Source organism: Nomascus leucogenys, chromosome 9, assembly GCF_006542625.1.
Source record: "Nomascus leucogenys isolate Asia chromosome 9, Asia_NLE_v1, whole genome shotgun sequence".
NCBI classification, from domain to species: Eukaryota; Metazoa; Chordata; class Mammalia; order Primates; family Hylobatidae; genus Nomascus; species Nomascus leucogenys.
The window spans coordinates 51,068,595-51,096,481 of NC_044389.1; the positions used below are offsets into that span (position 1 = coordinate 51,068,595).

General features: G+C 39.0%; 1 protein-coding gene across 1 annotated transcript; it reads left to right on the forward strand.

Annotated features, from left to right (window-relative positions):
• Nucleotides 1-146: 146 nt before the first annotated feature.
• LRRC66 (leucine rich repeat containing 66) lies at nt 147-27,838 on the forward strand. The gene is made up of 5 exons (XM_003268368.2): nt 147-1,396; nt 4,420-4,920; nt 18,058-18,227; nt 23,545-23,734; nt 25,325-27,838. The coding sequence occupies exons 2-5, from the start codon at nt 4,425-4,427 to the stop codon at nt 27,109-27,111; spliced, it is 2,643 nt and encodes an 880-aa protein (XP_003268416.2). The 5' UTR covers nt 147-1,396; nt 4,420-4,424; the 3' UTR covers nt 27,112-27,838.
• The last annotated feature ends 49 nt before the right edge of the window (nt 27,839-27,887 follow it).

The window sequence follows — 27,887 nt, forward strand, 5'->3', positions numbered from 1 at the left end:
AGACGGAGTCTCGCTCTGTCATCAGGCTGGAATGCAGTGGCACAATCTCGGCTCTCAGCTCGCTGCAACCTCTGCCTCCCGGGTTCAAGTGATTCTCCTGCCTCAGCCTCCCGGGTTCAAGTGATTCTCCTGCCTCAGCCTCCCAAGTACCTGGGACTACAGGCATGTGCCACAACGCCCGGCTAATTTTTGTATTTTTAGTAGAGATGGGGTTTCACCATATTGGCCAGGATAGTCTTGATCTCTTGACCTCATGATCCGCCTGCCTTGGCCTCCCAAAATGCTGGGATTACAGGTGTGTGCCACCGCGCCTGGCCGGCTTATTTTTATTCACAGTAAACCTTCAACAACTCATTCTCTCCACCAGATGGCATTTCTCTGTAAATGAAATGCTGACTTCGCCTCTTCGTGCTGTACGCTCATCCCTGCACTGAGCACAGATATGACAAGCAGTAGCCATGGGGGAGGTGGGTGACAAAGATAGGATCCCGGGAGGGAGCGCAGGTACATGCTAGTTTCAATTACCACAGTATTCTAGAGGCTGGCTGCAATGACAAGGGGGGCAAATGAAATCAATGCAAGATTTCTTAGAGAATAATGGGCAGACGGAAAAATGTAAAACAACACAAAACAGGGACTGCTGGTAATATTTTAAAATATACTTATTTGTCTTCTTTTTGCATTATGAAAAAAACAAAATAAATTTTGTGTGATAATTTTGATGATGAAAGGTGGAAGTTCTACCTAGATTTGAATGAGTGTTTTTTTAAGGGAATGAGAATGTCATGGTGCTAAACTTGACAAATAAGAGATCATTGAAATGCTGAAAATTTTAGCAGTCTTCTTAAAAGTATTGAGGGGGCAAAAATTACCAATTACGCTATACAAAAATAAGCCTATAAATGTGTTTCACATTGCTAACTTGAGTTTCAGTTGATTCAGTTTGTAATAACTAGTAATGAGCTTCTGTTTACAATAAAAATTCTGTAAATTGCTTGCTGTTAATTTTTTATTGGTTATATATTAACTGTTTTCTACTTAGTCATGCAAAAGTGATGAATTTAAATATGGCTTGAGAATGGGACACTGTCAGTATTTATGTAATCTCTCTGGACTCCTAGAACTCAAAGTTAGGAAGTTGTACATTCCCAGTTTTGAATGCCCTCCTCTCTGTGCATTGCAGAAGGCCTCTCTCCAGTGGTGCTTCCCTGGTGTCCTAGGGGAAAGTGCACACTGTCACCATGGCAGGAGGCCAAAGCCGGAGATGAAAGGGTGAGGGCTGGCCACTGGGCAGCCTTGATGGCAGGATGGGTGGAGCCTCAAAGGTTCAGGTCTTAAATCCTTACCTGGCTTGATCCAGATATCTACCCATTTGAAAACCACTTAGGATACGAAGGTATGTCTTAGAAGCAATATTACTTTCCAGGTCTTGTCCTTACCCGAAATAGCCTTTGTTGCTTTTTTCCTTCAGTTTTGCCACCCTCTCTTTCTTTTATGTATAAATGAACTCTTCGTTTCCTTTCTTTAATACTTTGTTTTTTTCTGCTGCCTTCTTCCTGTCTTTCACTTGCTGACACACAAATGTACACAACCAGCATTTCTAACTGCTTCCTCATACTTCAGCTTGACTATGTCCCTTTTGAAATTTACATTTTGCCTAATTGTTTCCAGTTTCCCAAGCAGCTTTTTCTGGAGTTCTCGGTGGTTCCTTAGCTAATACATATAAATTTATAAATAGTAAAATTTTTTAACAAATTAATACCTTTCGCTTTAAGATACAAGATTGTCCTTGTCTAGCTGTTTTGAACTCAAACCTAACATGTATAAATCTCTTCAGCTTAAAAAGAACCAGCGCAATTTTAATTCATGTCCCCTTAACAAAAAGTATTTTTCAACCATGTCTTTCTCTTCAACACTACAAAGTAATGTACCTGTGAATGGTGACTATATTTTTTTGTTGCTGATTTTGTTACATTAGCTTGGTGCACCATTGTATATATAATGATCTCAGCTTTGAATGTAGAAAAAATATCTTTCTTCCTGGGCAAATCAATTCAATTTCTAGTATTGCATAAGAAGCACACTGTAAAAATAAATCACTCCTCCATGCTGTAGGGCACCTTTGCTGTTCATGGCCATGTGTACCTGAATTTAAATACCCTTGAAAATATGGGAGGATTGACCTTGTATGAAACAAAAGTTTTAAAGTTACATTGTAAATTTCATTCACTTCACTCCATGCGTTCATTTACACATAAACAACAACCCAGTGACAGACTGCAGACTATTAAAAATGTAAAACATTGGATAGATAGATAGATAGATGATAGATAGATAGATAGATAGATAGATGATAGATAGATAGATAATCTTCCTTTTTTTGGGAGTTCAGAACAGATACAAAGCAAAACAATAGCAATGCTGAGTGTTACTAATGTGTATCAATTCCTTCAGTGTTTACTGAAAGATTTCTGTAAAAATAAAAACAAATATGGAGGCTAAAGCAGGAAAAATGACCAGGCCATAGGATGTGAGATGAGTTTGGAAGGATACACAAGACTGTGGCTGGACGGGTGCAGTGGCTCACACCTGTAATCCCAGCACTTTGGGAGGCCAAGGTGGGCAGATCACCTGAGGTCAGGAGTTCGAGACCAGCCTGACCAACATGGAGAAACCTCATCTTTACTAAAAATACAAGTTAGTCAGGTGTGGTGGCACATGCCTGTAATCCCAGCTACTCGGGAGGCTGAGGCAGGAGAATTGCTTGAATCCAAGAGGCGGAGATTGTGGTGAGCTGACATGGCGCTCTTGTACTCCAGCCTGGGCAACAAGAGCGAAACTCCATCTTAAGACTGTGGCTAAGAGGAAAAGGCATTGAACTTGGAACTGGGAATGAACTGAAGGTGAATTTCAGTATGTGATATGCATAGATCATTCTTTGCACAAGCCACATCCTGTAGTGGCTCCACATAAACTTACCAAGTTAGGTCATAAGTTTACCTAGATAATACAGTCTTTGAATACCAACCTGAGGGATTTGGACTATAGGCAATAAGGAGCCCTTTGAGGATTTCAAATGAAGGAATAATATAGGAAATACTTTATTGTAGGAAAATAATCCTTTGGAGTCACCTAGGACAAAAAAGGAAAGTCAAGAGGCAGAAGCAAGAAAATCAATTAAGCCATTTTAGTATTTCAGACTGCAGTGATGAAAACTAAACTGAGCGCCATTAGAACAGAAAGGAAGGGACAATTTCTTGGAAACTCATATACTCAATAATGTGATTATTTGTACACACAGTGGTTTTGTTTTTGTTTTTGTTTTTGAGACGGAGTCTTGCTCTTTCACCCAAGCTACAGTGCAGTGGCGCGGTCTTGGCTCACTGCAAGCTCCGCCCCCCAGGTCACGCCATTCTCCTGCCTCAACCTCCCGAGCAGCTGAGACTATAGGCGCCCGCCACCACGCCCGGCTAATTTTTTGTATTTTTAGTAGAGACAGGGTTTCACCGTGTTAGCCAGGATGGTCTTGATCTCCTGACCTTGTGATCCGCCCTCCTCGGCCTCCCAAAGTGCTGGGATTACAGGCTTGAGCCACCGCGCCCGGCCTCACACAGTGGTTTTTAAGTGGAATTTAGTTTAAAACAAATCACAAAAATTACCCATTTTTTAAAATTATTTTCAGCCATTGTAGTTTGTACACACTTCTTTTTTAAAAACTTTCAATTTCTTCTCAAAAACTGTTGGTACAAAAGATACTCAGTGTTTCTGTATCGTATTACATCTTCATGGTTCAGAGCCAGAAAATGTATTTGATAACATATTATGTTGTGTATATCTAAATGATTTCATAATGATTTGAAAAGTCACAAAAGCCACACAGCAAAACTTGTATTTCTTCTAGTCATGAAAAATAAGAGCCTCTTTTGTGAGTTGAACTTTTTACTCATAGAGTTATGGAAGGTCACGGTTTAGTGTAACTGGTTGTCATTTATGTAATAAACCACATGGTTGATTACGATGTTGTAGATAAGCATAATAGACTTTGCTCTGTATTAATGGCCTGCAAAGAAACAGGGAAGTCTTTAATCTTGGCAAGGTTTCATTCATCCCAAAGCACACTGCGGAGTGAAAAATACTGGAAAAGCAGATGCAGAGGTGAGGCCTAAGTGAATATGTATTTTCTGAAAAATCAGGGGAGTCCTTTCTTTAAAATGTGACATAAATGTAATTTTATACTATGGCTATTTTATTTTGGTAGCTACATTTTCATGCCCCAGTAAGAAATCAAACATTCGCTTAAACTGGCAACCAAGACAAGATAACTTTCCTAAATGTTAAACTGAAAATTAAATTTTCTGCTTATTGCTGTTAGTTTTTATATATTATTGTGAATAAGTCGATTCATTTTCCTTTTTCCAGGCATTATGAAAAACCTCTGTTTCAGAGTCATTACCATAGTTATAGGTCTTTATTGTACTGGAATAATGACAAATGCATCAAGAAAAAGCAATATTTTATTCAATTCTGAATGCCAATGGAATGCATATGTTCTGACAAATTGTTCTTTTACCGGAAAGCGTGATATACCTGTGGACATATCACAGACAGCGGCCACTGTGGATGTAAGTTTCAATTTCTTTAGAGTTCTCTTACAGTCTCACACGAAAAAAGAAGAGTGGAAAATAAAACATCTGGACCTCAGTAACAATCTCATATCAAAAATAACCTTAAGCCCTTTTGCATATTTACATGCTTTGGAAGTGTTAAACCTCAGCAACAATGCCATCCAGTCCCTCTCATTGGATCTACTCAGTCCTAAGTCCTCATGGGTGAAACGCCACAGAAGCAGCTTCAGAAATAGGTTTCCATTGTTGAAGGTGCTCATTCTTCAAAGAAATAAACTCAGTGACACTCCCAAGGGTGAGTACAATTTTAACTAGACAGAGAAACAGTGCTTACGTGGAGTTGTTTCATGTTCATAAGAATTCCACATTTGTTTTCAGCTTCAAGGAGACAGCTGAAAGTAAAGCAATTTGATCAGAGCACATATAATAATGTTTCTTAGTGGCACTGGAAGTTATAGTGTGCGGAATTTACAGCTAATGAAATTTAGTCTCCCATTAGTACATCTGACATTAATGTTATGTGCAGTTATCAAGACACTAGGAAGTATTTAAGTGCTAAATAATAATGAGTGATTCTAAGTTACCTACTTTGATTATCATGTATTTGTTAATATAGAAAAGCACTGAGCAATAACTAGTTCAAATACATTTAATATGTAATGCAATTCAAATTAAATGTTGCCATATTCATAATATTTTTCTTCTTTGAGTACATTTTGCCTCAGTCTATCTAGTTGTCCTCCAAACGTACAGCAGAAGTATCCTAATATTATATATTGGTATGTAAACTTTCTGATTATCAAGTCAAAATCAGAATTCCTTATCCTAGTTTCTAACAGGGTACTCCAAGTAGCCTCCAACTATCATAAATTCTCATCTGACATTCAATAGTCTACATGTTGGAGTTCCTTAATGGATACACCAATGTTTTCTTTAGAAAATACATCAAGTTCGTAAAGCAAAACTTCCTTTGCCCTTTTTATATTCCAGAGTGCTAGACAATTAATTTCCTTTCCTTGTTTGTTTTCAGGCTTGTTCACTCTTTGCTAAGCACCTACTTTATATAAGACATTATGCAAAAAAAAGTATAAGGTTATTGTTCTCTTTCTCCATTCCAAATTGTGCATATTTCGTTTTTCTTATTATCCAGTTCTGACATTTCATGTTTTTATTTTCATGCTCTTTCTCTAGCTTTGTTTTAAGCATAATTTTGGCAATAATAGCCTAGCAGGCATAGGAATTATTACAGTCACCATGTCAGCAGAATTGTTTGAGAAGGGTGGGAGTCTTATCTCCCTGACCTTCTCCATAAAAATAGTGTGTCATATTTTCAGTGTAAATGAATTGTATTTTATTTTATTTTTATTGTATTGTTTTTATTACAAGAATACCTGTTACTTATAGAACATTTAACAACTGAAGAAAAATTTAAAGGGAAAAATTAAAGTCATTCATATTATATATATTCTTCAAGTTTATTATTTATGCCTATTTGTGCCTTTTTCTTTCAAAATTGGATCATACTGTCCATATTTCTAATTTGTATTTTCATATCATAGAATATTTTAATGTCTTTATATAATTAAGCAGTCTCACAAATATTTCAAATAGTTGGTTTTTATATATGCATATATCATAATTGGTTTAATCAAGCACTAGGTTATTTCTGGGTTTTGTTTTTTGATGGACATCATTATACCTACATATATCCATATAATATAACAAAAATTTTTAACTGGTATGGTAGATGTGAATCTCAATCCACAAACTCAAGTGTACTAGAGAGTTAACCTTCTATTGTCTGTAGTAACATAATTTCCGATTCTGAGCCCCCATTAGGAGGAGTCATAGGGATATTTAACATCAGTCTTTCATCAGCTTTCCTCTGCTTTTGCGTGGATTTGTACCCAGCTTGAGAATCGTATACTCTAACAAGGCATCGAGGTGTGAGCATTCCTTACCCCTGCTACCCAGAGAATGTTTCTTTTCAGTCTCTTCAGTTTGGAGAAAATTTCTTCTCCCTTTTTTTTTTTTTTTCAAAACCCTCTGTCTGGAAATCACTTTCTTCTAAAGGTTTAGGGTTTTGGAAAACAAAAGCCAGAAAGACTTGTAGACTCAGCTACTTTCTGCCTTGCCATGTGCCTTCCCTGGGACAATGAACATGGAGCCTACTTTCTGTGTGAATGGAGAGAAAGAGCAAGAGGAAAATATAGGGAGGTAAGAGATTAACATGTCAAAATATTACCCCACCACAAGAGTAAATAGGGAAGTGCTGAGTTTCTCTCCTTAAGGCAGATGAATTCCCCTGAGCTAACTGGGGGTTAGGACTAATACAGTTCCACTTAAAGACCAAATATCCCTATAAATGCAGATACAGATCCATCTTCTTTTTTTGAGTTAAACTTTTGCCTCCCAAAAGATCAAGAAAAATGTTCAACTTGAAAAGCAGGGGGAAAAAAGAAGTGAAGTGAGCAAATTCTATATCTGAAATTCTATTAAAATTCTAGCAAATGAAGCCATAGAGAGATGAATGAAAAGAGGTAGACGTTGGAAGTTCAGTGTAAGGCATGAATCTGATTGGATATAATTCAGAGTCCTTTTATCCATAGTATTTTGTGATTTAAATTATTTTCCCATAATCATCATATTAGTTTTCACTAGGTTGAGTCTCCTGTAACAACTTTTCCTATTTTATCATTCTGTGACTATGGCTGGGTTGCTCTGACTTTGAAATTCCATTTTGAGGGGAACTGCTGGTAAGAGAGAGATGCTGCCTAGGGCACGCCCTGTTTTTGGCCTGTTTATTTGTTCTCCAATTCTTCACTCTAAGTCTATTTATAGGTGACATCTGGATAATATAAGATTTACTCATTGGATCATTGTAAGGATTAAATGAAAAAATGTATCTCAAAGACCTAACTTAACATGGTATTTGGCATAATAAACCGTCACGATTTAAATAGGTGAAAACTACTTCAGAATCTTGTCTGAAGATTTACCTTGCATATGCTAGTTTTTATTATTCTCTTGGCATAAATTGAGAATAATAGTATATTTAGAAACAAATAATTAATTTTTGTCTAAATCTCAAGTTTTTCTTTGTTTTTTTTGTTTTTTGAGACAGAGTTTCACTCTTGTTGCCCGTGCTGGAGAGCAATGGCACGATCTCGGCTCCCCGCAACCTCTGCCTCCCAGGTTCAAGTGATTCTTCTGTCTCAGCCTCGCGGGTAGCTGGGTTTACAGGCATGTGCCACCACGCCTGGCTAATTTTGTATTTTTAGTAGAGACGGGGGCTCCTCCATGTTGGTCAGGCTGGTCTCGAACTCCTGACCTCAGGTGATCCGCAGGCCTCAGCCTCCCAAAGTGCTGGGATTAGAGCATGAGCCACCATGTCCGGCCTCAAGTTATTCTTTAAAATGTTCAACAACTATTGCAGTAGTAGCCCACTATAATTCATGAGCAGATAATTATTTGTGTCTGACTATATAGGCACTTGCATTCATCTAAAATAATAATAAATTAGAGAGATCTCAGCAACAATCAAGCAACCTTTGTAACTGTGTACCACATATTTTAAAATGGGGACTGTTTCTAGAACCAATGAAAAATTGCTTTCACTCAGGAAAGCCCATTTTTGTAAGGGTGAGATATCACACGAACTAACCCTGTCTTCAGAGTCAGTTGTGGTGTCACCAATAAGCTTCATGTTGGGAAAATGCTCGAAAGAGGTGCTGGCCAATGCAATTTATAAAACAGAAGCCAGCCATGAATTTAATTTTAATGATGCTTCTACCTTCCTCCCATATTTTTGGAATACAGCATTAATAATTGAAAGACTAGTTTAAAAACATGAAAACAATGGGATCAGTCTCTGGTTAATCTGTCCTACCTTCAGCAAGCAGTATTTTTGGAGTGCTCACAGAGTAACTGGAAATGCAGCGGCAACAACATCTTGTTGGGATTCCAGTTAGGTTAATAGACCAAATGTAGCAGCCTCACATTAACCAATTAAGTTCTAGAACCTAAGAGATAAATGTGTTAGAAATAAGATGAAATAATACCTAACATTTGAAACTGGGGGAATTAAAAAAAATACACAGTGTGTTATAAAAAATTAAAGTATATTGTGTTCCTTTATTCATAGAAAATTAAAGATTTCATCCTGATTGCTACTGGATTATGGAATTATCAATAAGCAATGTACTCAAAACTAATTCTGGTTCTAAAGAAACAAAAAGTATATAAGACACTAAACTAAGAAGGCAAGGCCTTTGGCTCACCTACATAATTTGACCACAATAAGATCTGACCTAATGAATCAAATATCTTACCCAGGACTATTCTAGACTCCATTCCAATTCTTATTGCTCTTTGGACTAAAAGCCATAATCCCTGAATATTGTTTTATGTTATCAGGTTATCACACTTGGGAGAGCCACTTAAGAAGTTCATAGTACAGAGGGAGTATTTACAAAGTGTAATGTCTGAGTATCCTTTCTGTGGCCTTTTTTTCTGAGACACAGATCATTTTCCGGAAATAATAAAACTGCCTCTGGCCACTTAAATGCAAAGGCTAATAAAATCCCTGCCTACTGTGGCCTTTGTAATCTTTAGAAAGCAGTTGAATAAATAATTCCCTTTCCACAAAGTACCTCTATATTTTCATCCCAGCATTCAACTTTCCTCTCTTGAAATATAAAATGTACCATCCCCTGATGTCCAAGCCCCAGCCATGAATGCACCATACAGCCTCTTTTCACTCATTTGACTACCCTCTGAACATTGGCTCACCGAGCAAAAATATTAAAAGAACACATTTTCCCATTGAGAAGTGCAGTCAAGTACCATGCAAGAGTTTTCTTAAACTTCCCAACTCCATCCTGAGAGACCCTAAACAAACCAGGTTATCTGTAAGGACCAAACCAGTTCCCTTAAAAAAATAAAATCTTAATTATCTAAAATTGAAAGTAAAGGAAAAGTTTTCATCCAGGAGGTGTAAACTGAACTTCCTGGACTTTATTCTCATCTCCAGAAGAAGTTTACCTTCCTCTTGGAAAATCTCAGCTTGATACTATGAGGGGAGTTAAATAAGAGGATTCTCTAATAACTGCATTCAAAATCAAAATCACCCTCTCCCCACATGCTTGGGTATGTTCAGGTCCCATTCTTTTTATTTACTCCTTTTTTCGTTTTTCTTTTTTTAGATGGAGTCTCACTCTTGTCACCCAGACTGGAGTGCAGTGGCATGATCTCAGCTCACTACAACCTCCACTTCCTGAGTTCAAGAGATTCTCCTGCCTTAGCCTTCCATGTAGCTGGGATTACAGGCGCCTGCCACCACACCCAGCTAATTTTTTTGTATTTTTAGTAAAGATGGGGTTTCACCACGTTGGCCAGACTGGTTTTGAACTCCTGACCTCAAGTGATCCGCCTGCCTCAGCCTCCCAAAGTGCTGGGATTATAGGCATCAGCCACCATTCTCAGCCTATTTACTCTTATAATTCTTTTACACATCTTATATTACACTATTTACTTGTTTATTGACCTTAAACAAGTCACTTAACCTAAAAAAGCCTCCTGGTCCTTATCTTTAACTGGGAATAATTATATGTGTAGGGTAGGTGTGAGGTTTAGAGACAGTGTGTATCAAGACTATACACATAGAGTGATGATACATGTAAAACATCTCTCATAGTGCCTGGCACACAGCAGGCGTTCAAAAGTATTAGTTCCCCTTTACTGCCACTTGATCGTCCTGAGTCTTTAATTCTATATTTCCCGCCCTGGTCTTTGCTATAATGGTAACTTCCTTGATTTCAGGCACAATAGATAATTAAAGGGGATTCTCATTCTCTGTCTTCAGATGTTTAGAGTATTCACCAACAGTCTTCGTGCCTCTGTTCATATTTATATAGGTCTGCATAATGTTGGAAGCCTCTGCTCTTCCTTTTTCAGAGCACTTTCTGGTCTGTCCTCTGACTCTCTGAACCACACTGACTCATGAAACCATCACCACTATCAAGATAATTAAAACAAAAAAAGAAACAAAAAGTATATAAGACACCAAACTAAGAAGGCAAGGCCTTTGGCTCACCTACATAATTTGACCACAATAAGATCTGACCTAATGAATCAAATATCTTACCCAGGACCATTCTAGACTCTATTCCAATTCTTATTGCTTTTTGGACTAAAAGCCATAATCCCTGAATATCGTTTTATGTTATCAGGTTATCACACTTGGGAGAGCACTTAAGAAGTTCATAGTACGGAGGGAGTGTTTACTAAGTGTAATGTCTGTCACCCCAAAAGCTTCCTCATCCCCCTTTGTAATTTATCTTTTCCACCTATCCCTTCTCCCCAACCCAGGTAACCACTGATCTCCTTTCTGTTTCATTATGGATTCACTTGCATTTCTATAATTTTATATAAAAGGAATCACACAATATGTACTTTTATTTTTGGTCTAACTTCTTTTTTCAGCATAATTATTTTGAGACCTATCCATATCTTTGTATATATTAAAAGTTCATTCCTACTAAAAACAGAATTACAATTCGACCTAGCAAGCCCATTAGTGGGTGTATATGCAAAGGAAAAATAAATCATTCCACAAAAAAGACACATGCACTCGTATGTTCATCACAGCACCAATCACAATGACAATTACATGGAATCAACCTAGGTGCCCATCAACGTGGATTGAATAAAGGAAATGTGGTACATATACATCATGGTCTCCTACACAGCTCTAAAAAAGAATGAAATCATGTCCTTTGCAGCAACGTGGGTGTAGCTGCAGGCCATTATCCTAAGCAAAGTAATGAAGGAACAGAAAGCCAAGTACCATATATTCTCACTTATAAGTGGGAACTAAATCTTGGGTTCAAACAGACGTAAAGATGGGCACAATAGACACTGGGGACCACTAGAAGGAGGAGGAGTGTGGGAGGAGGGAGACTAAAGCTGAAAAACTACCTATTGGATACTATGCTCACTACCTAGGTGATGGGATCATTTGTACTGCAAACCCTCAACATCAGGCAATATACCTATGTAACAAACCTGCACATGTACTCTCAAATAAAAGTTAACATTATTTTTAAAAATAAGACAAAAAGAAAAAATTTTGTGAACTGTGGGGAAAAGATTCATTCCTTTTCACTGCTGTGTAGAATTCCATCATGTCGATTCATTTATCTGTTGATGGACACTTAGGTTGTCTTTTTGGCTATTGAAAATAAAGCGGCTAGATCTTTCATAAATGCTCTATGCCAGGTTGATGAAATTCTATTCCCAGTTTGCCCAGGACCTTTTCTGGATCCACTGAGATGACCATATGAGTTTTTGTTTTAGTCTGTTAATTTGGAGAATTGTGTAGATTTTCTAATATTAAATCAACTTTGCATTCCTGGGATGAATTCCATTTTGTCATGATTTATTATCTTTTTTATATATTTTGGATTCAATTTGCTAAAATTTTAAGAAATTTTACAACTATGTTCATGAGGAATATTGGGTTATTATTTTCTTTTGCTATATTGTTGATGTCTAGTTTTGGTATTAGAGTAATGCGGGCCTCATAAAATGAATTGGGAGATATTTATTCCTCTTCCGTCTTCTGGAAGTGTTTGTTTAGAATTGGCTTTGTTTCTTCCATGAATGTTTCATAGAATTCCCCAGTGAAGCTATCTGAGCAGGAGTTTTTTCATGGGAAGATATTTAATTACAAGTTTACTTTCATTAATAGATGCAGGGGTATACACATTATCTATTGCTTTTTGAGTGAGTATTGGTAGTTTATTAGCATAAAGTTCTTGACAATGTTTCATTATCCTTTTAGTATCTGTAGACTGTAGTAATGCCACCTCTCTTATTATTGATACTGATAATTTATATCTTCTCTTTTCTGATCAGCCTGGCTAGAAATCTTTTTAAATCAATTTTATTGTTGTTAAAGAACCAGCGTTTGGTTTTATTGATTTTGCTCTATTATTTTTACATTTTCTACTTTATTTCTTCTCTGGTCTTTATGATTCCTTTCTTCTGCTTACTTACAATTCATTCATTCTTGCAAGTTTCTTAAGGGGGAAGCTGAAGTCAATGACTTGAGATATTTCTTCTTTAATAAACATTTAGTGCAACTTAATAATAAATTAGTAATTTCCCTCTAAAAATGGCTTTAGCTACATCCCACAAATTTTGATATGTGAAGTTTTCATTTTTAGTTGAGTCAAAATACTTTATTTCTATTTTGATTTTTCTTTGTCCCATGGGTTATTTAGAAGTGTGTTATGAATATCCAATAATCTATGGATATCCTAGAATTCTAGCTTTGGGGTTTCCAATATATATCTTAAGATCACAGTCTATTTTTATTTGGTATTATACTACTTGCCTGTAACATAAGAACCTTACAATGGTGTTCTCCCATTTTTACCCCTCTTCTGTCCTTTGTGCAAGTATTGTCCTACATTTTACCCCTATATATGTTATAATTTCCACAATATGTTTTTACTATCTTTGCTTCACAATGTTGCTTTTAAAGAGATTTAAATATAAGAAAATTATTTAAATTAACCTACATACATTTCTGGAACTCTTTGTTCCTTACTTATATCCAGACTTCTATCTGGTTTCATTTTTTCTTCTAAAGGACTTCCTTGAACATTTTTTCTACTCTGGGTCTACTCCTGATGAATGCTTTTCAAATCTTTATTGAGAAGGTCCTTATTTGCCTTTGGTTTTCAAATATATTTTTACTCAATAAGGAATTCTAGGCTGACCTTTTTAAAGATTTTCAATTTGTTTAAATGTTGCTCCATTATTTTGAATTTGCATTGTTTCCAATAAGAAATCTGCTCTCATCCATATCTTTATTCTTTTTATAGTGTTCCTGACATACACTCAATTTAAATTTTTGGCAATCAAATGTATTAATATTTTCCTTTATAATTTATTTTTTTAATCTTAAAAAAACAGCTTTCCCCGTGTGCAACTACACCAATCTTTTATTTATATGTGCCTTAACTCCATGGATGGCAAAATTGTCAGAGAAGATTTTTCAGGCATATTATACTTATAATCCAACTGGAATTTATTTTGTTGTGTGGAGATTAGAATAATGTCTACAGCAGATCTCTGGAATTTACCTAGGTCAAATTATTTAATCAGGAGCTCTTTTTCTGAAAACTTGATCTCAGAGCATCTCATTCCCACCGGTCAGGGCCAGCTAGGTATCATGACTTGGATTTTCTGCAGACCAGAGTTGGGAAGCCATGTTTGATTCTAGCCTATCGAACACCTTCTGTCCTTATCTTCATCCTAGCATCAGCCCATTCACAAGATAGTGTCAGTACTTAAAAAACTCAATCCAGCATAATTCACACACAGTCACCTGAGGCTAGTAGAACTCCTGCCAGATCTCACTAAACAACTTTGATTCTATAAATTAAAAAAAAAATTGGCAGTCAAGAGCTCTAACCCTACTCTAATATAGTTAGTTGTTATTCCTCAAGGGCTCATCCCTATTATCTTGAAAGTTACACATGGGTCCCAGTCTGTTCCACAAGGCCCTCATTCAGACCAGCAGGCCACCAGGCCATGTTATTTTAATGACACTAGCAGAAACCAAGAAAGCAAGCCCTGCCCCATAAGCATGTTTCAGATCTTTGCTCACACCACCTCTGCTGCCATTCCTTTGGCCAAAGCAAATTACATGGCCAAACTCAACTCAGTGGGATGGGGAAGTGTATTCTGCCCACAAGATAGTGAATATTTGATGAACAATCATCCAAACTAATGGACCTGGCTTCCACTGGACTCCAAAAGCTTGAAGATCATGGTAATCAAAGACATATCTCAATTCCAGCTATGAGAAACAATTTTTAAGGAATGTAACAAGCATGGAGGCCTTAAGTGATTTTCTTTGGCTCACATTAAAAGTCAGAAACAGGGCTGGGAGCAATGGTTCACAGCTGTAATCCCAACACTTTGGGAGGCCAAGGTGAGAGGATTGCTTGAGGCCAGAAGTTTGAGACCAGCCTGGGCAACATTGTGAGATTCTATCTCTACAAAAAATTAAAAGAAAAAAAATAGCCAGACATAGTGGCACACACCTGTAGTCCAAGCTACTCTGAAGGCTGAGGCAAGAGAATTGCTTGAGCCTAGGAGTTTGAGGTTACAGTGAGCTATGATTGTGCCATTGCATTTCAGCCTGGTGACAGAGCAAGATCCTGTCTCAAAATAAAACAAAACAAAAAGTCACAAAGGTGGAATAAACCTCAGCCTCTTAAGTTCCTCTCCAGCACTCTAGTACTCCGTGACACAAGCAGATTAACTAAGCAACCCCCAATACATCTGGCAATTTCATTATGTACTCCATAGCCCAGACCACCCTTTTGTGGTTTTGAGGGTGGGTTGTTTTTATTTGTTTTTAGTTAATAAAAGATGGGCATGGTTAAAGCGTAATGGTTAAGAGATCTAGGTTTTGATTCCAACTCCACCTACCATGGTGTTGGGCAAGTTCTTAACTTCACTGAACCTAGTTGTTTTTCATTTGTAAAATGTTGATAACTCCTCAGGCTTTCTGAAGATTAAAAAGAGATGTTTGTGAAATGCTTAGAGCATAAAGAGTACACAATTAGGAGCTTAAAAATAATTTCTTCTGTCACTTTAAAGCTAGGCATGATCACTCCCTCCACTTAGCTCCTAGGGCACTTACTCAATTCAATTAAGCAATGAGATATTTTAGGAATCATGAGTTCACATACTTATATAGGCCAGGCAGGTATCATGAAAATGTTAAGAAAGCTGTAGCTTCTTTCATATTGGTGTCTTATTTTGCATTTTTTCTGACAGACCCATATTAAAAGATGTAGGAATATGCTTCTATGCACAAAGAAACACTTTCTCCAGAGGTTATATTCAAAATATTTAACAACTGGCCTTCAGCCTGGGCTCCACAGTTGGATGCCTCCTGGCTGTAGTGCTGGAGCCAGGTGCTGCTGGACCGGGGGAAGAGAGAAGATAGACTGAAGTAAGTGCTCAGGGCAGCAGGGCAGTGCACAGGGACTTGGGCAATGGTCATTTCCAAACCAATATGGAAATATTTTTTACCAGAATAAGCTGACTATAAGCCTTAGTTCTCTCCCATTTAAAAAAAAAAAAAAAGTCTTCTTGGCCTATCCTTTGTTTTTCTGTTTTTTTGTTTTTGTTTGTTTATTTGTTTGAGACAGAGTCTCACTCTGTTGCCCCAGCTGGAGTATAGTGGCATGGATCTCCGCTCACTGCAACCTCTGCCTCCCGGGCTCAAGCACCACCACACTGGCTAATTTTTGTATTTTTAGTAGAGACAGGGTTTCACCACGTTGCCCAGCTGGTCTTGAACTCCTGACCACAAGTGATTCACCTGCCTCGGCCTCCGAAGTGCTGGGATTACAGGCATCGGCTACTGCGCCTAGCCTGTTTTCTTGTTTTTGATAGAGACATGAGTACAAAGAAATGATAATCTTCTATAAGCTCATGCCCCCATCGACAGCAGGCAGCCTTCATTCAGCTCCAGCCAAATGTCATCTTGTGCCAATTAGAACTTCCAGTTTTCTTAAGAGAAGCCAGAAATGCAAATTTTTATTGAATTTTTAATGTCAGTACAATGATTTTTAAATCACTATGCAGGCCAAACATGGTGGCCTCTGGCCTATTGAATATATACTATATTCTACCAAGCACTGCAAAAATTCAAAGATGTGAATTCTGCCCTGAAGGGACTTGATCATCTGATAGACATGCAAACAAACAAATAAAAGTTAATTTTATGGTTGGATGGTCCATGTGATGAACTACTGTGTATAACTAGTAACTTTACCTTGAGTTTATGTCTTATCATTGTACCAGATTAAACTCTTTAAAGAGTAAAGATTCTATGCTGTCCATACCTGTCCTCAGCAACGACTGCCTTGCCCATAATGTTTTGATTGATTCATCGTCCTGATGATCTCTTGCTTAGCGTGTATACAATTAAATGAACATATGACAACCTTGATGGTGCAGCCATTTCAATTAAGTCATCTCCCTGTATAATCAATCTTACAATAAGTACCTTGCAGACAGTAGGCAAGGAAAAAAGGCTCCTGTAATTGAACCAACCTGATCTTGTTATGTTGATTAAAGACACAGGCTACATGCAAGAACAGAAGCAGAAGGAAATGTAAAAATGCAGGCACTTCCTTCTGAGACCCATATGGGAAATGAAATTTGAGAGACAGCTATGACTGGCACCTCCTTCTCAACCTTTATTCATTTTCAGTGCCAAATGGACCTCCTGGTTACTCTCTGAAATCAAGTGAAATACAAAGGCAGAGACCAAAATTCAATTTGATTATTTTGCTGGAAAACAAAATCTAGCTACAACTTACTACCTTTGGAAAACACAAGAATGCCTAGGAAATAGTCATAATGTCAACAATAAGTAGCTATAAGAAAGGACATGGCTACAAAATAGAATAAGACAGCCAGGTGTGGCGGCTTATGCCTGTAATCCCAGCACTTTGGGAGGCCAAGGCGGTGGATCACTTGAGGTCAGGAGTTCGAGACCAACATGACCAACATGGTGAAACCCCGTCTCTACTAAAAATACAAAAAAAAAAGAACTTAGCCTGGCATGGTGGCAGGCGCCTGTAATCCCAGCCACTTGGGAGGCTGAGGCAGGAGAATCACTCAAACCCGGGAGGTGGAAGTTGCAATGAGTGGGGATTGTGCCACTGCACTCCAGCCTGGGTGACAGAGCGAGTCTCTGTCTTAGAAAAAAAATATATATATAGAATAAGAAAAATCTTAAAACTGGAAGAATTCATCCCTGTAGATAAAGCATGAAAACAATTTTTTTCCTCTATTGTTTAGCAAGATTATTTAGTTTTACTCTACAGTTCAATCAAATAAATATTTATCATGTCTTTCAATCAAGGTTATATTTTTAACTGATTCTCTTATTTTAAAAGTAATACATGCTCATTGAAAGAAAGAATTCAAAAGTGTTCAAAACAACGTTTCTTTTCTTATCCCTCTTCACTTCCCTCAACCATCCTAGTCCTAACTGTAACTATTAGTAGTTTAGTTTATCTCCTGCCAGGCCTTTTCCTGCTCACTCAAAATCTATGTATATGTCTGCATATGGCTCTTTTTCCCAAGGACATCGGACTTATACTCTATACTATTCTGCACGTAACTTTTTTCTTCCAGTTCAGTTTATATGTTGATCTGTCTCATTCTCCTTTGAGACCACATTTTATTTCATAGTATTAATATACCATACTTTGTTTAACAATACCTCAATTGAGAACTCTTAATGTTGTCTCCAATTTTTCACCATTACAAACAGTGCTGCAGTAAATTTCACCAGTTTAGATTTTAACTTACTTTTTCATTTTAACAGGACTGTGGAAACTGAAGTCATTGCAGAGTTTGTATCTGTCATTCAATGGGATATTGCAAATAGGGTGGTCTGATTTTCACACCTGCCTGCAACTGGAGAATCTCTATTTAAAGAGCAACAAGATATTCAAAATTCACCCACAAGCCTTCAAGGACCTCAAAAAATTACAGGTTCTAAAATCATTTTTATAATATTTGAATAAGGAAGACACGGGCAATTACATTAGAAGCATATTTCTATTGAAGAGTTTCTTCATGTCAAGTAGTACTGGCTATCAATCAAAAACTGTTAGTCTATTTTAAGATCCCTTAAAAGAGCTGAAGTCTCTTTCTTGCCTTAAAAATCAAGGGCCACAATAAGGGACATGAATTTTACTCCAACATAAAACTCAACAGCAAGGATTGACAGATTATTTTTCTAAATCAAATTATATCCAACTCCAAGATTCCACTTACCAGTTGGCAAGGAATTAAATCTTAGTTATTAGTGAGGCTGTCTCCCTAAGCTACAAGATTGGTCAAAGGTCCCAGGGGTCTTATGCAATATGGAACGCTTGGGGAGGCCCCGCTAAACCACTCTGGCTGATGCTAAGATGTCAACGACCCTGGACTAGATGGGCCTCTGAAACCCAGTGACCCTGTTGCTTCCATTTCAAAATTGGACACAAAACAATAAAAATGATAATGACATTTCCATACTTGTATAGCACGTGTGCCACATGCAGTTCTAAACGTCCAACCCATATTGGGGAGATTTATGTCACATTTTGGCCCCATAGTTCCTGTCTCTGGCACATTGCAGTTAATCTCCCAAGGTGCCAATTATGCTACTGTAAGGGTAAGGAGCTCCTGAAGCCCTGTTCCAGTTCTGGCAGCTTCAGCCCCTTCTCCTCCAAGCACTTTTCTCCACACCCTTCCCTTTGGAAGAATGTTGTAAAATCTCCTCTCAGTGGTCTTTTAGCAATACCGGAGTGGCCTGCAGTGTAGCACTACGAGATGGTTTGGAAGAGTCTTTAGTCCCCCATCTCCATAACCTCCACCACAGCTCCCATTCTTTATATAGGCCAGCATCATTCAATAGAAACATAGAATGTGAGCCGCACATGTAATTTTAAATGTTCCAGTAGCTACTGTGAAAAAGTTAAAATAAGCAAGTGAATTTCCTCTTAGTGGTAAGTGTTATTTACCCAATATTATCTTTTACACGTCATCAATATAGAAATTATTAATGAGATATTTTATATCCCCTTTTCATAGTAAGTCTTCAAAACCTGGTGGATATTTTGCACTTACCACACTTCCCAATTTGGACCACCCCTGTTTTAATTGCTCAGTAGCCACATGTAAGCTCTTTGAGGACATACATGATATCTGTTTTGTTTTCCAGTGCTTAGCATATGCCTGGTACCTGATACATATGTTTAAATACTTGTTAAATGAACAAAGGAATGAATAAGTGGCTGATGGACATGGATAGGTGTATTAGTCATCTATTGGTGTGGTTATCATATTAAGCAATGTCAACATAGAAAACTGAGGTTTTCCCAGTGTTCTGCAAAGTGCTATTCAAGCATAGCTGCAAGATAAGCCTCCAACTCCCCACTTCCAACCCGAATGGCTCCTGGAGTGCCTCTTCTGCAGAAGGGAGACTAGTGAAGCAGTGATGGGGAGTGTTGCCTTGAGCCAGCTGCCTGTGCTTAAACCTAGCCTCGGCCACTTTCCAGCCACACTGTCTTAGGCAAGTTACCAAATCTCTCGGTGTCTCACTTTTCTCTTCTGAAAAATGAAGATAATTTAGTTCCTCTCAGAGTCTAGTGAGAATTAAGTGTTTTAATACATATACAGTGCCTAGAGCAGTGCTTAGAATACAGTAAGTACTTTATAAATGTAGTTTGTGTATAGAAATTTTAAAGTGGCCACTGTCCCCTGCTCTTTTAACATAGAAATCTGATTCTGCCACTTCTTGGTTAAAACACTTCTAGGATTTCACTGCAAGGACCTGACCCCTGTCTGCCTCTCCAGCCTCCTTTCAAGCCTCTTCCCTGGCTCCCTGCACTCCTGCCTCCGTTTTCACCTCAAGTCCTCCCCACTTGCTCGTCCTTTGCCTGGAGCCAACTTCTGTTAATCCTGTCAGTTCTGGTAAAATATTATTTCCTCAAGGAGGCCTTCCCTGGGCCTCCAGATTAAATTAATTCCCCTTTATAAACACTTATAACATGCTATATGTTTCCTCTCATTGCACTTATCCAAACTGAAATTACTTAGTTTTAGGTATGATTAGTTGTTAATGCCTGTGTCCTCAAACCCTTCTACCCTATGGTAAGCTCTTTGAGGACATACATCATATCTGTTTTCTTTTCCAGTGCTTTGCATATGCCTGGTACCTAACACATATTTTAAAATACTTATCGAATAAACAAAGGAATGAATACATGGGTGATGGACATAGATAGGAGTATTAGTTACCTATTGCTGCATAATACAATACTACAAACTTACCAGCTTAAAACCACACACATAGATTATCTCACAATTTCTATGAGACAGGAATCCAGGAATGGCTTACCTGGGGCCTCCACTTAGGAGTCTCTCAAGAGGCTGCAATCAAAGTGTTGGCAAAGGCTGGAGTCTAACCTAAAAGCCCAGCTAGAAAAGGATTCACTTCCAATTTCACATGGCTGTCGGCAGGATTCAGTTCCTTGTGGGCTGCTGGAGTAAGGGCTCAGTTTCTTGCTGGCTGTTGGCCAAAACCAACCTTCAGTTCTGTGCCATGTGGGCCTCTCCATAGGGCTGTTCACAATGTGGCAGCTTGCTTCAGAGCCATCGAGGAAGAAAGTCTGCTAGCAAGAACATTATAATTCTTTGTAATGTCATCATGGAAGTGGCATTCCATTGTTTTCCATAGTCTGTTGGTTAGAAACAAATCACTGGTCCTGCCTGCACCCAAGGGAAGGAGAGTACTCAAGGGCCTGATCACCAAGGAGGCAGGATCACTGGAGACCATCTTAGAGTCTGTCTGCTACAGTAGTCATGAGGACAGATGAAAAGGTCCACTTAACTTGGTAGCTAATTGGTAGTATATTGTATACTCCTTGTATATGTAATTTGCCCTTCATCTGTTGTATTTCCTGTGCATTTTTATTGTGCTCTGTGAGTCTTGTGCAGCTCACAGGTGATAGATGTCACAGGGAGACTAAAAATCAACCTCGAGAATGTTTTATATACAGCTGTAATTCTCAATGCACTGTAACTGCCCCAGAATCATACCATTTCTTCTCCTCTAATATTCCTTCTGCATGTTTGGCAGTATCTCTAAAAACTGGTTTTGAAACATGATGAACATATTTGGTACCAAAAAAGCTGAATATCAAAATGGATGTTGTTTTCTTCTGGGCAATGAATTTGATACTTGCACTATTCTATGTGATTTCCCATGTGGAAATCTTTTCAGAAGCCAGATAGATTTTTCAAAGCATACATTTATCACCATGCTTTGATGGGATGAAATAAGTTTCACTGACATTTCAAATTAGCATTTCTTTTCCTAATCTTATCCCATTCTTCTTAAGTGCAGTGATTTGTGAAGCAATATTACATATGCTTCTCCCAACCTTTCCATAATGTATACCCCTTTCAAATGCTGGTAGATGGGCATTTCTTTAGCCAAATTGGACCATTCTGTTTTACTCCTCTCTCAGAAGTTGTTCCTCCTGAGTCATTTTATTAATTTTCTATTCTCCCTCCAGTTTTGCTTTTGGTTCCATGATTTGTAATATAATAAGACGCTAGGACAAAAAATAAATGTAGATATGCACTAAAAAGAAAATAATTACCTGAAAAACATTAGAATATTTCAATCTGTTGTCAAGTGATACATAAGAAAGCTACTGATCCTCACCAAGACCAGGCTAAAGCTAAGTATTTTTTCTTTCCAACCCCACAGTCTCCTACCTCCAATTTTTGGCAACCTTCCTTTGAGAGTCAACACTGCTTGGCTATTCATTAATGGAAAATTCATGCTTACTACCCAAGTTCACAAAGAATTGTGATTCTGTATGTAATGGTCTTGTTTGTGGCAATGTTTGATTATTTGCTTGAATAAGCCCTTCTTTAGGAATTTACATAACCCGAAATGTAAATGCTGATTTTTCCCGGGTGTCTATAAAACAATTGGCCTTGATAACATTCAGCCTTTCTAGCTTATATTCATCATCCTCTTTTTTGAAAGCAAGGACTGTATTTTCATTTTTATGATTTTCTCTTCTCCTAATAACCATGTGCCCCTCCCCAAACCTCATGAGCCACCCTGGTTCCTCTGCCCCAGGCCTCCTCAACCCAGCCCTTCCTTCACTGTAGTGCAGCAGGGGCTCAGGCTCCAAGAGGGTATGTTCTGCAGTGGAAGGCACACAGCTGTGAAGCCAGATCAGATCTCAGCTCTACCATTTCATTCCTTCCTTCCTTCCTTTCTATTGTTTACACAGCACCTGCTATGTACTAGGTACTAGGGTCTATGTGGGATATACTGTGTGGCTTAACCCAGCTTCTTCCTCTGTAGAATAGGTGAAAATGAGGAAATTGTTGAGATCAGAGATTATGTATGTGAAGCACCCAGTAGCACGTCTGGGACCCAGCAGGGCTCTACAAATGGCAGCTAAAGCTCCTCCTAACTGTGCTTTCCCTGCTATGTCATGCTCCTGTCGTGTCCGACATTTACAGATCCTGCTCTCTGTTTCTAGAGCCACTGGATCCTTCTTGTTCCCCTTTCCCCTTCCTTCCTGGTCAGACTAGAAAAATTAGTCATACTGCATGTACTGAATAGCCATGGATGCAGAGAAATATACTACTACTCTTGAGATAATATTTGATTTAAAAGACCTCTCTTTGAGGTCAGGCACATGCCTGTAATTCCAGCATTTTGGGATGCCAAGGCCTGGGGAGGATTACTTGAGCCCAGGAATTTGAGTCCAATTAAGCAACATAGTGAGGTTTCATCTCTACCAGAAAAATAAATAAATAAATAACATTTCTGGTCAACCACAGTTCTGTGTTCTGTGTCTTCATCATCCAGTATTTGCTGCTGCTTTCAAGATTGCAGTAGTTCTAGAAATTCTTGACCTGGTATCCAATTCTAGACCTTGATAACATGAGTGTCTAGGTTTGATTTAACAGTACAAATTGCACTCAGGAAAGAAGGAAGAGAAAATGATTAGGCATCAAATATAGGCATGATACTTAAAGATTTCACATGCAGTTAATGCTTCCAGCAACCTTGGGAGCGAGGCTTATAGAAAGTCAACAATTTGCAAGACTCATAAACTTTTTAGGGGTAGAACAGAGAGTCAAAACCCACTGTTCCCTGACTTGTAAATCAGTGTTAAATCCATATTGCCTCCATAGAGACATAAACAGTATTTTTCCGTAACTCATTTATTTTACCTGTAAATGTCTTTTTCCACAGACCATCCTAAACCTGTTTCTTCTCAAACAGGTCATAGACCTTAGCAACAATGCTCTGACTACCATCCTACCAATGATGATCATAGCTCTAGAATTTCCCCATCTAGTGGTTGACTTGGCTGATAATAACTGGCCGTGTGATGATAGTGTGGCAGTCTTTCAAAATTTTATTTCTGAATCCTGGAGGAAAAAGTGGAATGCCATTTGCAACAGGTCTATAGGTAAGTCAGTAAGTCTCTCTGAAAAGGCTCCATTTATGCTGAAAAATGCACATAGACATTTTAGTCTCATTTGAAATACTGACAGTCCCCATGAAAGCAAAAGTGCTGATCCTTGGCATTAGTCAGTCTTGGGTTGTGCCGTAGACAAATCACTGGTGTCAAATAACTGTTTTCCTCAGTTCGTCAATTATTTTCTTCATGTGGTCAAAGAAACACAGTTCCACTCACCCAGCATCAATTGGATTTGGTCAAAAGGAGGAATTCCACTAGAAGCGAGTTTTGTTCTGACACACCAAACTTTATTCTCAAGAACCATAGACAGGCTGCTGGCATTAGACAAGAATTAAAAATTGAATAAAATTTAACATCACAGTTTTATCCAAATTCGTAACAAATAATCTATTAAAGAAAGAACTTTTAAAATTAAAAACATCATTATTTTAAATGTTTGCTAACACTCTAAAAGTGTGATGCTCTACATACACAAAACACACACACATATTACAAAAGCATATTTTCCTTTAATTTGTTCCTTGCCCCTCTCCCAAAGTGCTGGAATATGTTACTGGGGCTGAACATTCTGGGAAGCTTTTTTTCACTATTAACTACCTTGGCTAAATCTCAACCTCATATCTAGAAAAAGAAAAAGTCCATGAAATAAAATGAGTCATAGATTCTGTTCTATTCAGGACTGCCATTCAAGTAGGAACACAGCCATGCCTACCAGGTTTAGAGGAAATTCATGAAGATCAGAGAGAAGTCTCAATGTCATCAGCTACATTTGTTTCACTCCACAACTGGCATTCTGAGGGTAGAGAGAAAAATGTCAGGAACCAGTAAAGAAAAAGGAATATTTTTCCTGTTTAACAGCACACAGAGTCAGTAAGATTATGGAGAAAGGAGAAGCCATGTACATATGGCTGTCCCTCTAGTCTGGCTTCTTCCTCCCACAGGCAGCAGTGAGGCAGGAAGCCTAAGGCACATACAACCTCCAGGACCTCTGAGCAACAGACCTCAGCCTGATAGCCACGTGTAAATGTGTACAGCCATAAACATGCTGTTGGCATTAAACAAAAACGAATGAATGAATAAAATTTTTAAACTGCTTCTCATCATGTAATGTACACTTTAACATATAGCTAGATAAGGACTGAAGAGGACTCACAGAAGCTTCTGAAACCACTAGAATCTGGAGCTGGGGCAGCGGCTCACACCTATAGTCCCAGCTGTTCAGGAGGCTGAGGTAGGCGAATTGCTTGATGCCAAGAGTTTGAGACCAGCCTTGGCAACACAGTGACAACCCTTGTCTCTGTAAATAGGAAAATAAAAAAAAAAAAGCAGCCCAGGCGTGGTGGCACACACCTGTAGTCCCAGCTACTCTAGAGGCTGAAGTGGGAGGATCACTTGAGCACAGGAGTCTGAGGCTTCAGTGAGTTATGATTGTGCCACTGCACTCCAGGCTGGGTGTGCCTGGAATTCAAAATTCAAAAAAATTGAATTGTTTTCAATTCTGTAAAAAAGAAAAATAAAAACCCCTGGAATCTTATTTCAATGTTCGCTCAATGTGTATTTTTTTAATCCCACTTGCAGGGAGTGAGGAGGCCAACGGGGGTACTCCCCAGAGCAGGGTTTCCAGGGAAAGCCGCCTTCCTCCCATTCATCTGCATCGCATGAAAAGCCTCACAAGGACTAAAGCAGAGAGGACCCAGGGAGGGAGGCACGCGAGCATTTCCACTATGGGGAAGAAGGCAAAGGTCGGCTCTGGTCTCAGGGAGAAGCAGAGACGGCTGCCAAGGAGTGTTAGAAGCACCCGCGATGTGCAGGCTGCCGGCAGAAAGGAGGACGCTCCCCAGGACCTGGCTCTGGCAGTATGCCTGTCAGTGTTCATCACATTCCTTGTCGCCTTCAGCCTGGGGGCTTTCACAAGGCCTTATGTTGACAGACTGTGGCAAAAAAAGTGCCAGAACAAAAGCCCTGGCCCTGACAACGCGTATTCAAACAAGGGCTTCTACGATGACATCGAAGCTGCGGGGCACACACCACACCCAGAGACACATCTGCGCCAAGCATTTCCTCATCTAAGCCTCTACGAGAACCAGACCCCTTTCTGGGTGACACAGTCACACCCACACGCCACCATAATTCCTGATAGAACTCTGCGAAGGAGCAGAAAGGATCCTGGCAGTCCGCAGAACTCAGGACAGTGCGGGGACAACACCGGGGCAGGAAGTGGAAATGATGGTGCAGTCTATTCCATTCTCCAGAGACATCCACATGCCGGTAACCGTGAACTAATGTCAGCAGCGCAGGACCACATCCATAGGAATGATGTTCTCGGAGAATGGACTTATGAAACTGTGGCCCAGGAAGAGCCTCTCGGTGCACATTCAGTGGGCGTCTCTTCTGTAGCTGGCACGTCTCACGCTGTCTCTGGCTCAAGCCGTTATGATTCCAATGAATTAGACCCGTCCCTCTCCGGAGAAATGACAGCTTCCCTCTGTAAAATGCTAACACATGCAGAAGCACAGAGGACTGGAGACAGTAAGGAAAGAGGTGGCACTGAACAGTCACTTTGGGACTCGCAGATGGAATTTTCTAAGGAATGGCAAGTGAGTTCGTACATTGATTTGTTGAGCACACAGCAGCCAAGACTCTCCGGGGCAAGGGCTGAGGAAGCGCTTTCAGCCCACTACAGCGAGGTTCCATACGGTGACCCAAGAGACACAGGCCCATCAGTCTTTCCTCCAAGATGGGACGGTGGCCTGGATGTCACTCCTGCTAACGAGGAATCAGTGCAGAAATCCACTCCTTCTGACACTTGCTGTGAGTTGGAGAGTGACTGTGACTCTGATGAGGGGTCTCTGTTCACTCTGAGCTCCATAAGTTCAGAGGGTGCAAGGAGCAAGACTGAAGAGGCAGCGCCTGACGAGGAGTCCCTGCAGGACGAGAGCTCAGGGGCAAGCAAGGACAATGTGGCGGCTGTAAACAGTCTTGAGGACAATATCACCTTCCAAACAATTCCAGGGAAATGCAAGAATCAGGAAGATCCCTTTGAAAAACCTCTTATTTCTGCTCCAGACTCTGGCGTGTACAAGACTCATCTGGAAAATGCCTCTGACACTGATAGATCTGAGGGCCCATCACCCTGGCCCAGGTCACTAGGGAATAGTCCCTTAGGGGATGAGTTTCCGGGCATGTTCACTTACGATTATGACACAGCTCTTCAATCCAAGGCAGCAGAATGGTATTGCTCACTTAGAGACTTAGAATTTTCAAATGTGGACGTTTTACAACAAACACCACCATGTTCTGCTGAAGTTCCCTCAGATCCTGATAAGGCTGCCTTCCATGAAAGAGACTCAGACATTTTAAAATAAGAATCTTTCAGTAAGGAAATATTCACAGCTCCTTTAAAGATCATGGCGGGGAAAACTAAAACCTTCACAACAAGATCCTGAAGGAGACAACATGAATTCCAACCAGGTGGACACTGATGCAAATGAGGGTTTTGTAGGCCCACTTGAGGACGATGATTCTAGAAGGGTTATAAGCTAAACACACTTGTTAACATCCTTTGGGGATAAACCTGCTCTTCAGTGTGAAAGAGAAAGAGGGGAATATTTTGAGATCATTCCAAGAACCATGCACCATTATTACAAGAGCTCCCAAACAAAACGAGTTCACTGAGAACACAGCAGCACTTCATCAAGAGGTTGGGGTAAATATTCAGAAGAGAATCTGTTGCAGTTAGACAAAATGATTCTAACTTTCCTTCTTAAATACATACCTGGAGGAATCTGATGGGATTTGGCTTTCTGAAAAGAACAGCTTTAGGATGACAAAGACAAGGATGTTCAACTTGATCATCAAAGATAATTCAAATGACATTTTTTCATACATATGGAAGCACTTAAGTGGAAATGCTGGATAGATTTTAATGAATTCTGAACACAAACTAGCACAACTTTTTGGAGGCTGATCGTGAAACTGCAAAATTGGAAAAATTCTGAGTAATTATAAATGTTTTTAAGTAAGTTATGTTAAAAGAGAAGAGTGACAACTTTTTAGAACAAAGTGTAAATTAAAAATCAATTTTCAAGAAAAGAATTGATGATTTCCATAAAGAAAAAGATTCTCTGGCATATCTTTGCCT